This window comes from Mustelus asterias, chromosome 18 (assembly GCF_964213995.1).
Source record: "Mustelus asterias chromosome 18, sMusAst1.hap1.1, whole genome shotgun sequence".
Lineage (NCBI taxonomy): Eukaryota > Metazoa > Chordata > Chondrichthyes > Carcharhiniformes > Triakidae > Mustelus > Mustelus asterias.
Window position 1 is genome coordinate 27,591,263 of NC_135818.1, and position 12,436 is coordinate 27,603,698.

At 42.8% G+C, this 12,436-nt stretch overlaps 1 protein-coding gene across 1 annotated transcript in view; it reads left to right on the top strand.

Annotated features, from left to right (window-relative positions):
- The window catches only part of ubr1 (ubiquitin protein ligase E3 component n-recognin 1), a 222,574-nt gene that overhangs the window by 15,798 nt on the left and 194,340 nt on the right, over positions 1–12,436 (top strand). The window contains exon 4 of the mRNA XM_078233618.1: positions 1,241–1,348. Coding sequence (XP_078089744.1) covers positions 1,241–1,348 — 108 coding nt within the window. The remainder of the gene's footprint in view (positions 1–1,240; positions 1,349–12,436) is intronic.

Here is a 12,436-nt window from a genome sequence, read left to right on the forward strand (position 1 = left end):
TGGTTTGCAACTGACTCGGATCCTGTGAACATGTTTACCATGTTTGTTGCCAATTAGGCGGAACAACACTTGGCAGTTTGGCAAGTGTGACCAATCTGGTTTCATTGCCTTTTTTGCAGTTACCATTGGAAACAAGACATACTGTGATTGGTGTGCTTCAAAGAAACATCCAACATTAGTCAAACTTCCATTCATTAAATAAAGCATTTTAATGCCTTTTGCAATGTTAGGATGTTCCAAACTGTTTCACAGCTGATTAACTAATTTTCAGTTTAGTCACTGTTGTAACTTAACATGGCAGCTAATTTATACTCATCAAACCCCCACAATGTCAGTGTCAGCACGGTTTTATGAAGGGCAAGTTGTGCTTGACAGACTTCTTGGAGTCCTTTGAGGAAGTAACCAGCAAGCTGGATAATGGGGATCCTGTGATGTGGTAAATCTAGAAGGAATTTGACAAGGTACCGTATAAAAGACAAATCCAGAAGGTTAGATCCCAGGGATTGGGGGTGGAATATTGGCTTGGATAGAGGATTGGCTGACTGACAGAAAGCAGAGAGTTGGGATAAATGGGTCCTTCTCTGGATGGCGAACTGTAACTAGAGGAGTGTCGCACTGGGAAAACTCTCCCTGCTGCTCTTCAAAATAGTGGCATTCAATGAGAGAACATATAGGACCATGCTGTTGAAAGCATTTTTTTTTCAAAATGGTGATTATTTGATTCCGATGTGTAGATGAATCACATGCATACCAAATGGATTCCCATTTCTATATGCGGTTTGTTATGACTTAGCTTATCACAGGCAGAGCAGAAGTGAGGAGCACTAAAATTGGTCTCACTTGTTCCAAACAAAATTGTGTATGAGATGTTGCCACATGAAACTAATTCCATTCGAGCGTTCATTTTCTGAACAGTTGCATGGTATGGGTGCATTTTGTTTTGTTTGTATAAAAATCTTAACTTTGCTTTTGCACTTGGACCATTCATTTGCTGTAACCAGTTTTTGGTGTACTGCCTCTGGAGCTCTTGGGCTGCTGCTAAATGCATGCAATAGTGGCTGAGGATGTTCCAGATCAATCTTTCTTCTGTGACTGTGCAGCAGAAGAATGGGTGTTAGGTATCTTGCATTTTGTGTTACATTTTATGATGGAGTATCAGTAAATATTGTGCCATTTTTCTAATTTTTTAAAACTGATGTTTCTTCATTATTTAACACACTGTTTGTTTCATGTATTGAAGATGAATTCTTCCTATGGAGGAGGATTTTGTGACTGTGGAGATGTTGAAGCCTGGAAGACTGGGCCTGCCTGTAAAAAACATGAACATGGTGCCTCAGAAGACATTGTGGTAAGATGCTTTTCCAGAAACATTTGGTCTTTATTGATTGTAGCTTGTCTGGTGATGGTGGCCAAGCAGATCAATTAAATCTAGTCTTGCGTTTTCTTAATTTCGACACTTCCCTCACCCTCTTATTGGTCTGTCCCAAGTTAATTGCAGTGGAGAAATCATTTGTTGCCATGGGAATTCTGGGTTTTCATTGTTTTAGATTACAGTCGTTTGAATTTGGATTTGGCATTTATTCAATTTTAAAACTTTTTCATTCATGTATGTACAACTACTGCACAATATGCTTCTACTTCACAAGGATGGTTACTGATAGCGTTCCATTAAAAAAAATATTATGCCACATAAATCTGATGACTTTTTTACATTGAGGAGCCTTTTATTACTGCAGGCTGGATACTGGGAGAGTGACCTGCAAATTTACACTGTGCCTCCAGATTTACACCTTGGGTGACATTGCTACTCTTCCTTTGTTTTAGTGGCAGTGTACTCCAAGGGAGGCTTGATGTGACTGACAAATCAAGCATTAAATGCGCAATACATACTCGATGTCATCATGACTACCACACGCATTATGACTTCAATGGAGAGGGGTACATGGAATCAGTGGAGATTGTATTGCTCCTAGCAATTATCAGTTGTTATTTTGGCCCAAGTGAGACCTACGTGTTATCTGCTGAGAACAAGGCAGTAACATGGCTTGTGCACCAGATTTAATAAAATCTGCAGATTTAACTTTATATCTGAACTTTAAAGGTGTCAAGAGGCGTGGGAGAGCACTGGAGTATGGCATTGAGCTAGAGGGTCAGCTATGATCATGTTGGATGATGGAGCAGGCTTGAAGAGCCAAATGACCTACTCCTGCTCCTATTTTCTATGTTTCTATATAACTAGTTGTGGGGTATGATAGCTTAAAAAAAAATGAAAGTGGCTTGACATATGCTAATCCCTTTTCTAACACATCGTCACACTTTTGTCCAGGTTCCTTAGTTGGTCTCAATTGTGTTGTCAACATAATTGGAAATCTTGAGGTCTGTTATTTACAGTTTCTTTCAGTATGATATCTTAATGTTATTAGGAAAGTTATGTTTCGCCACCTAATGTTTGCTTATTTTTGTAAATGATGTTTGTTTGGAATTTTGATTTGCTGAATGCCCTATTCACTTTTTGACCCACCGTGTGTGATACTTTGATTCAATTTTTTTCACTTCACCAGGACATTGACAGCTACTGTTTTTAAGGGTATGTTTGCTGAAATGGATCTATTCCAGTGGCTGACTACACAGCTTCAGCTGCCTTCTAATATTGCACAATTTGTATTTCTGAACTGCTTCATCTTGGGGGCTGAGGCATTCGTTGTTCCAGCCATTGACATTCTTATCTCTTTTTATCACTGAAGCTTTAGCTATTCACTTCATGGTTGTCCTTGGTATCTCTAGCCCAGCCTGGTCCCTCAGTACAGGTGGAAATGAGTGAGGATATAAGAACAGAGAGAGACCTAGGGGTGCAGGTACATAGTTCCTTGAAAATGGCATTACAGATAGACAGTGTGGTGAAGAAGGTGTTTGGCACACTTGCCTTCTTCTGTCAGAGCATTGAGTACAGAAGTTGGGACACTATGTTACAACTGTACAAGACATTGGTAAGCCACATCTGGAATACTGCGTACAATTTTGGTCACCCTGCTATTGGAAGAAATTTATTAAACTGGAAAGGGTGCAAAAAAAGATTTACAAGATGGTACTGGGACGGGAAGGTTTGAATTAGGAGAGGCTGGATAGGCTGGAACTTTTTTCCCTGGAGCATAGGATCATGAAGGGTGACCGTATAATGGTTTATAAAATCATGAGGGGCATAGATCAGGTGATCAGTCAAGGTCTTTTCCCCAGGGTTGGGGAGTCGAAAACTAGAGGGCATAGGTTTAAGATAAGAGAGGAAAGATTTAAAAGTGACCTGAGGGGCAACATTTTCACACAGAGGGTGGTGTATATATTGAATGAGCTGTCAGAGGAGATAGTAGAGGCAGGTACAGTTAGAACATTTAAAAGACATTTGGACAGGTACATGGATAGGAAAGGTTTAGAGGTATATGGGCCAAATGCAGGCAAATGGGATTGGTTCAGTTTAGGAAACCTGGTCGGCATGGATGAGTTGGGCCACAGGGCCTGTTTCCATGCTGTATGTCAATGACTCTATAACTGTTAGTAGTTTGAATAAAGGCAAAATACTGTGGATGCTGGAATCTGAAAAAAACAACAAAATGCTGGAGAAACTCAGCAAGTCTGACAGCATCTGTGAGAGAGAATAGAGCCAACACTTCGAGTCTGGATGACTTGTCATCAGAACTCAAGCAGGCTCTGTCGAAGGGTCATCCAGACTCGAAACATTGGCTCTATTCTCTCTCCACAGATGCCAGTAATTTGAAGTTCGTTTTGAGTTCAGTTAGGAAGGTTGACTTGATTTTGTTTCATTCAGTTGAGGGACATGGGCGTCACTGGTTGGCCAGCATTTATTGCCCATTTCTAAATTGCCCTTGAGAAGGTGGTGGTGAGCTGCCTTTTTGAAATGCTGCAGTCCACATGCTGTGGGTTGACCCACAATGTCATTAGGCAGAGAATTCCAGGATTTTGACCCAGCGACTTGGAAGGAATGGCAATATATTTCCAAGTAAGAAGTCTTGCAACACCAGGTTAAAGTCCAACAGATTTATTTGGTAGCAAAAGCCACAAACTAGAGATGTTCGTCTTCATCAATGACATGTTGAAGGCTCCGGAGAAGATGTTGTAGCTTCTCCGCTCCGAGGAAGTACTGGACGACGAAGGGATACTCTGTCTGCCGTGTCCTGTGTTTGTCTTCTGAGGAGGTCGGTGCAGTAAACCGAACATCTTGCCAAGGCCATCCCCACACCCCCACTCCTTGCCTTCAAGCAACCGCACAACCTCAAACAGACCATTGTACGCAGCAAACTACCCAGCCTTCAGGAGAACCGTGACCACAACGCCACACAACCCTGCCACAGCAACCTCCGCAAGACGTGCCGGATCATCGACACGGATGCCATCATTTCATGTGGGAACACTATCCACCAGGTACATGGTACATACTTTTGCAACTCGGCCAACATTGTCTACCTGATACGCTGCAGGAAAGGATGTCCCGAGGCATGGTACATTGGGGAGGCCATGCAGACGCTACGACAACGGATGAATGAGCACTGCTCTACAATCACCAGGCAAGAGTGTTCTCTTCCTGTTGGGGAACACTTCAGCGGTCACGGGCATTCGGCCTCTGATCTTCGGGTAAGCGTTCTCCAAGGCAACCTTCACGACACACGACAACGCAGAGTCGCTGAGCAGCGACTGATAGCCAAGTTCCGCACACATGAGAACGGCTTCAACCGGGATCTTGGATTCATGTCACACTATCTGTAACCCCCACAACTTGCCTGGGCTTGCAAAGTCTCACTAACTGTCCTGGCTGGAGACAATACATAGAACATAGAAAAGCTACAGCACAAACGGGCCCTTCAGCCCACAAGTTGCGTCGAACATGTCCTTACCAACTAGGCTTACCTATAGCCCTCTATCTTACTAACTTCCATGAACGTATCCAAAAGTCTCTTAAAAGACCCTATCGAATCCACCACCACTACCGGCAGCCGATTCCACGCACCCACCACCCTCTGAGTGAAAAACTTACCCCTAACATCTCCTCTCTACCTACTCCCCAGCACCCTAAACTGTGACCTCTTGTGGCAACCATTTCAGCCCGAGGTAAAAGCCTCTGAGAATTCACTCTATCAATACCCCTCGACATCTTATACACCTCTATCAGGTCACTTCTCATCCTTCGCCTCTCCAAGGAGAAAAGACCTAGCTCTCTCAACCTATCCTCATAAGGCATGCCATGTAATCCAGGCAACATCCTTGTAAATCTCCTCTGCACCCTTTCTATGGCTTCCACACCCTTTCTGTAATGAGGCGACCAGAACTGGGCACAGTAGTCCAGGTGGGGTCTGACCAGGGTCCTATACAGCTGCAGCATTATCTCCCGATTTCTAAACTCAATTCCTATATTGATGAAGACCAGTACTCCATATGCCCTCTTAACCACAGCCTCTACCTGCGACGCTGCTTTGAGCGTCTTATGAACCCGGACCCCAAGATCCTTCTGATCTTCCACACTGCCAAGCATCTTACCCTTAATATTATATTCTTTCAACCTATTCAACCTGCCATAATGAACCACCACATCTCTTTAACCTGTGCTTAACCCTCTCTCCACTCACATTGTCTGTGCCTTTAAGAATTGATTACCTGTAAAGACTCGCATTCCAACCATTATTTTGTAAATTGAGTTTGTGTCTTTATATGCCCTGTTTGTGGCCAGAACTCCCACTTACCTGACGAAGGAGCAGCGCTCCGAAAACTAGTGGCTTTTGCTACCAAATAAACCTGTTGGACTTTAACCTGGTGTTGTGAGACGACTTACTGTGTTTACCCCAGTCCAACGCTGACATCTCCACATCATGAATATATTTCTAAGTCAGGATGGTGAGTGGTTTGGAGGGCCACTTGCAGCTGGTGGTCTTCCCATGTATCTGCTGCTCTTGTCCTTTTAGATGAAAGTTGTCGTGGGTTTGGAAGGTGCTGTCCAAGGATCTTTGGTGAATTTCTGCAGTACAATCTGTATAGTGCACACTACTGCTACTGAGCAATGGTGGTGGAGGGAATGGATGTTTGTGGTGCCAGTCAAGCGGGCTGCTTTGTCCTGGATGGTGTCAAACTTCGAGTGTTGTTGGAGCTGCACCTATCCAGGCAAGTGGAGAGTATTCCATCACGCTCCTGACTTGTGCCTTGTAGGTAGTGGACAGGCTTTGGGGAGTCAGGTGGTGAGTTACTTGCCACAGTATTCCTATTGCCATTCATCGAAAGGCTATCCAACTGTAAGAACACTCGAGCTTTTTTTCTTGGGCATAAACAGTTGCTTATAACTCTGGCTATGCTTACAAAGGATTACAAAGGATGATTGTAGAATCATATTGTACAGCTGGACACCATTCATGCTTGTGATAGTTTTTTGAACTGGTTGTTCAATTGGTCCCATTCCCCTGTTCTTTCCCCATAATTCTGCAAATATTTCCCCTCCAAGTGTTTATCCAATCTCTTTTTGAACATTATCTTTGAATCTGCTTCCACTACCTTTAAGGTAGTACATTCCAGATCATCATGAATTTGCTGTACTAAGACAAATTCTCCTCTGGTTCTTTAGGCAATTATTTTAAATGAATGTCCACTGGTAACCAACAATCCTGGTGGAAACAGCTTCTCCCTATCTACTTTCAAATTCATTTTTGGGCATCAATTTGTTAATGGTATTAATTGTATTGTTAAAATACGTATGTGAAGGACATTGTTTAATTAAGTACTCAGAACATTTATAAAGAGAGAATGCTGAGATACTGGATTGGGAGGTAAGCAGCTGACATATGTAGTGCTGCATTACCTATTATCAAGAAAAGTGTCAGTGTCTAGTTTCATACTTCAACTGGCTTGGGATCAGAATAACATGGCAAGAAGAGGATGGTTCTCAAAGGTGAAGTTTGGAAACTAAGAACTTTATTTGCAGAATGTAGTTTGTATTCTGACTTAGTTTGGTGAAAAAAAATGGCTGAAGGCTGGTGTAAAGTATCAGGGCATAATTACCCCTGGTGTTCTCCAAACCAAATCTTATGATCAGTAGAAAAACAGTGGATATGTAGACGTGGATCATGGCTTTACTGAAGAGAAAACAAGATATGGCCTGAACACTGTCACTTCCAAATCAGCAGTAGAGCCTTTGTGAACTGAATGCCCATCAATTGAACATTGATGAAGGTTTGGCTATTCTATTAAGTTTCATGCATAAAAATTAGTAACCAATGATCAGACTGCTGTACAAAAGGGAATGCTTATTCGAAGAAATTGTTGGAGGTCCTAGAAGAGAGACATCTTGTCCTATGATGGATTATACAAGGAGTTCGTCAGAGTAGTGTCCTAGGGCCAATCATCTGCTTCATCAATGATATTCCTTCCATCATAGTGAGGATGTTTGAAGACGACTACATAATGTTCAGTATAATTTTGATTCATATGTTGAAGCAGTCCATGTCGAAATGCAGCAAGGCCTAGACAATATCCAAGTTTGGGCTGACAAGTGCCAAGTAACATTCATGGTAGGCAATGACCATCTCCCACAAAAGAGAATCTAATCATTGCCTCATGGCATTCAATGGCATTACCACTGCTAAATCTTCCACTATCAAAATCCTGTTACCATTGACCAGAAACTGAACTGGACTACCCACATAAATACTGTGTTTACAAGAACAGGTCAGAAGCTAAGAATCCTGCAGCAAGTAACTCACCTCCTGACTTCTCAAAGCAGTCCACCATCAACAAGGCACAAGCCAGGAGTGTGATGAAATAATCTCCACTTGCCTGGATGAGTGCAACTCCACCAACAGCTGAGTAGTGGAGAATGTAGAGGATAGTTATAATCTCCAAAACAATATATATGGGCTTGTGGAGTGGACGGTCAAGTGGTAGATGGATTTTAACACGGAAAAGTGTGAAGTCATGCATTTAGGGAGGTCAAACAGTTACAGGGAGTGCACAATAAATGGGAACATACTATGAGGGGTAAATGAAATGAAGTGAGAGATCTTGGCATACACAGATCCCTAAAGGCAGCAGTTCAAGTAGATAAGGTTGTAAAGAAGGCATATGGAATGTTCTCTTTCATTGTCAGAGATATAGAATATAAAAGTACGGTTATAATGTTTGAATTGTATAAAACACTGATGAGGCCACAACGGGAGTATTGTGTGCAGTTCTGGGCACCATATTACAGGAAGGACGTAATTGGAGAGACTGCAGAGGAGGTTTGCAAGAATGTTGCCAGTGTTAGAAAAATGTAGCTGCGAAGAGAGATTGGATGGGTTGGGTTTATTTTCCTTGGGACAAAGAAGGCTGAGGGGTGACTTGATGGAGGGGTACAAAATTGAGGGGAAGAGATAGAGTGGACAGGATAAAATTATTTCTCTTGGTCCCTAGAACCAGGGGACATCGATTCAAGATCAGTTACAAAAGGTGTAGCTGGGTTATGAGGAAGAACTTCTTTCTGCAGAGGGCAATGGATGTCTGGAATTTGCTGCCTGAACTGGTGGTAGAGGCAGAGACCTTAAACTATTTTAAAAAGAACCTGGATCTGCATCTTGGGTGCTGTAAGCTATAGGACTAGGGGCAGCACAGTGGTTACCACTGCTGCCTCACAGCACCAGGGACCTGGGTTCGATTCCCGGTTTGGGCCACTATCTGTGTGGAGTTTGCACATTCTCCCCGTGTCTGCATGGGTTTCCTCCAGGTGTCCCGCTTTCTTCCCACAGTCCAAAGATATGCAGGTTAGGTGGATTGGCCATGCTAAATTGGCCCTTAGTGTCAGGGGGACTAGCTAGGGTAAAAATGTATGGGGTTACGGGGATGGGGCCTGGGTGGGATTGTGGTCATTGCATACACGATGGGCCGAATGGTCTCCTTCTGCACTGTAGGATTCTATAATTCTGTGAGTATGGGCCAGGTACAGAAAGGTGGGATTAGAAAGGGCATATGGGTGTCCTTGGGCTGGCATGGACAAGATGGGCTGATTGGTCTCTTTCTGTGCTGTAACCGTTCTATGATTCTAAACACTCCAGAAGCTTGACAACATCCAGGACGAAGCAGCCCACTTGAATGGAACCCCATGTACAAACATTCACTCCCTCCACCATTGGTTCACAATAGCAGGAGTGTGTATGATCTACAAAATGGATTGCAGGAACACATTAAGACTCCCCAGACAAGCACTTTCCAAACCTGGAGTGTAAGTATCTAGAACAGGGGTCTCCAAACTACGGCCTGCGGGCCACATCCGGCCCGCAGCAGGCTAACATCTGGCCCGCAGCCAGTGAGGCGGGATGGGATTCCCGCTGCCGAAAACACTCCCGTGTCTGGAACCCCACCGCTGACTCAGGATCCGGATGCGGGGACGGAAGCCACAGACCGGACATTTGCTGCCGCTCCGCGCGGTGTCTGATGGACCCATGGGAATCCCCGCCCTCTTTACCGGCCTATTGTCCAATCAGAGCAGCCGTCCTGTGACTGACAATTCATTAAACGAATCAGCAATTGAGGCATCTATTATCCAATTGCTGCTCTGCATTGTATGGGGTGACAGTTGCTTTATCCAATCCTTTAGCTCCATCTGTCTGAAATGAGCGAGAACAATGACAATGATGGCGGCAATTCAGACCAATTCAGTTATGGAAGGGAAAAAAAGAAAAGAAAAGTGGACAGTCCGCCTGTTTAATGAAGAATGGGGTGTAAAGTACTTCTTTGTACAAGCAGGTGATAAAGCCTTGTGTGTCATATGCAACAAAACTGTTGCAGTTTTGAAGGAGTACAATGTATGTCGGCACTATGAGACCAAACATGAACCAAGTTATTCCCAATTCACAGGAACACAGCGTTTGGAAAAATTTGAATCAATGCAATGCCGGTTGCTTTCCCAACAAGCTTTTTTTACGCAGAAGATAACTGAAAATGAAGCTTTAACCAGGGCCAGTTACAAACTAGCTTATGTGTTGGCTAAAAGAGGAAAGCCATTCACCGATGGAGATCTCATCAAAGAGTGTATAATGGAAGCAGTGGAAGAGTTATGCCCAGAAAAAGCAAATCTGTTCAAAATCATCAGTCTTGCGCCAAACACTGTTGCTCGTAGAATTGAGGATATAGGAAGCAATATATTTCATCAAATTTGCAGACAAAGCAAGAAATTTTCAGTTGTATTCTCTCGCACTTGATGAATTGACTGATGTGTGTGACACATCACAACTCCTAGTATTCATCCGTGGCGTTGACAGTGAATTTAATGTGACACAAGAATTAGCATCAGTGCATAGCATGCACAGCACAGTAACTGGAGAAGACATCTTCAAAGAATTGCAAAAAACTTAGAATATAACCTGGAGTGGGATAAACTGCAATGGGTGACAATTGATGGAGGAAAGAACATGTCTGGGGTGAAGAAAGGTTTGGTTGGACAAATCACAAAAGCTTGTGAGGTTGGTGGATTCTCAAAGCCCATGTTTCTGCATTGCATTATCCATCAACAAGCATTGTGCGGAAAATATGTGGATATGTCTTGCGTTCTGAAACCTGTTGTTTCAACAGTGAATTTCATTCGATCTCACGGGCTTAATCATCGCCAGTTCATTTATAAAACTAATTTTTTTTCTTTGGCCCCCGAAAATGTGTAAAATATACGATGTGGTCCTCGTACTGAAATGTTTGGAGACCCCTGATCTAGAAGGACGAGCAGCGGATAAGAGGGAATTCCCCTCCAAGCCACTCACCATCCTGACTTGGAAATATATCGATATTCCTTCACTGACACTTGGTTAAAAGCCTTGCAACTCCCTCTCTCTCAGCTCTGTGGATGTACCTACACCACATGCACCACCACCTTCCCGAGGGAAATTAGGGATGGACAATGGATGCTGGCCTTGCCAGTGAATAAAAATAATCTAAAAAAATCTCAGTTTCTCTTGTCTTACCACCTATTTGAAGTTCTTCATCCCTGGAATGATATTCCAAAGATGAACTACTTTCATCTTCTAAACTCAGACTTTTGTGTACATGGCAAATGTGTCTGGCTGTTCAAAGACTGGACTCTTGAAACATTGAATAACAAATCAGAGTCTAAACCTTAAGATGTTTGATGTTGACCTGGTAACACTGGGTTCCTGAAATGTAAAACATGCATAGCCGGTTATGTTTCAAGTATATAATCCCACCAGGATTCATTATACAGTTATTATGGAAGACCCACTGAAAATGGCGGTTGACAACAGCTGATTTTAGTGAACTCCGTCAGTCTTTCATTTGGTTGCAGCCAATCACAGACACAATTTGTGCTGCAATATCCTGACTGCAACATGTGTCCAGTTATATAAAAGTGCGATTGTTAGCTTCGGTTGGATGTTATTTCTCAAGGTTTCATCACTTGACCTCCTGCCTCCAACAGCCCTGCTTAGTCAAAGTCTCTCTCTCCCGCCCCTGTTTCTAATATTAAACAGATGTTCAAAGGGAATATTTCTGACAAATTTTCCAATAAATTAATTTCAATTCCTAAAGATTCCAGGGCTATCCTGGAGGGTTAGCAACTCAACTTGCAAGTGTACACCTAACTAGGCATTATATATATGTAATACGCACTTTTCGAGACCTTTTGGCGACAATGCTGGTCTTCAATACTGAGGACATAGAAACTAGAAGCAGGAGTAGGCCATTTGGCCCTTCGAGCCTGCTCTGCCATTCATTATGATCATGGCTGATCATATCCTGAACCTCCTTTTTCCCCCCCCATATTCCTTGATCCCTTTAACCCCAAGAGCTATATTAATTACTACTTGAAATCACACAACATCTTGGCCTTAACTATTTTCTGTGGTAGTGAATTCCACACACTCTCCACTCTCTGGGTGAAAAAAATTCTCCTCACCTCATTCTCAAAATATGATCCACGGTTTGGACTTCCCCCCCCACCATCAGGAATATTCTTTCTGAATCTACTCTGTCTAACCCTGTTAGAATTTTATAAGTTTCTATGAGATCCCCTCTCATTCTTCTAAACTCCAGTTAATATAACCCTAATTGACTTAGTCTCTCCTCAAGGACTGCAAGAACATCAAAGCTACAACTTAACATGAGTACTGGAAAGCTACTTGCACAGAGTGGAGTGCAAGAATATGATAGACTTGGTGGTGATTGGGTGGCATATAGCTGTCCTGTGCTGCAAACTACAGACTAAACCACATTATGTTGTACAGACCTAGTCATTGAGTTATTCAAATCCACTGTTTTTACTTAACTAATGAAGTATTTGATGACCTAACCCTCCAGCATTCTTAGATAGTGGGAAAGGCATTAAACATTTTCATGTCAATCAGGGGTTTCAAAAAAAGACCTCCAAATAAATGTGAAGTGAAATGAAAAATGCTTTTGTGTACAGTTT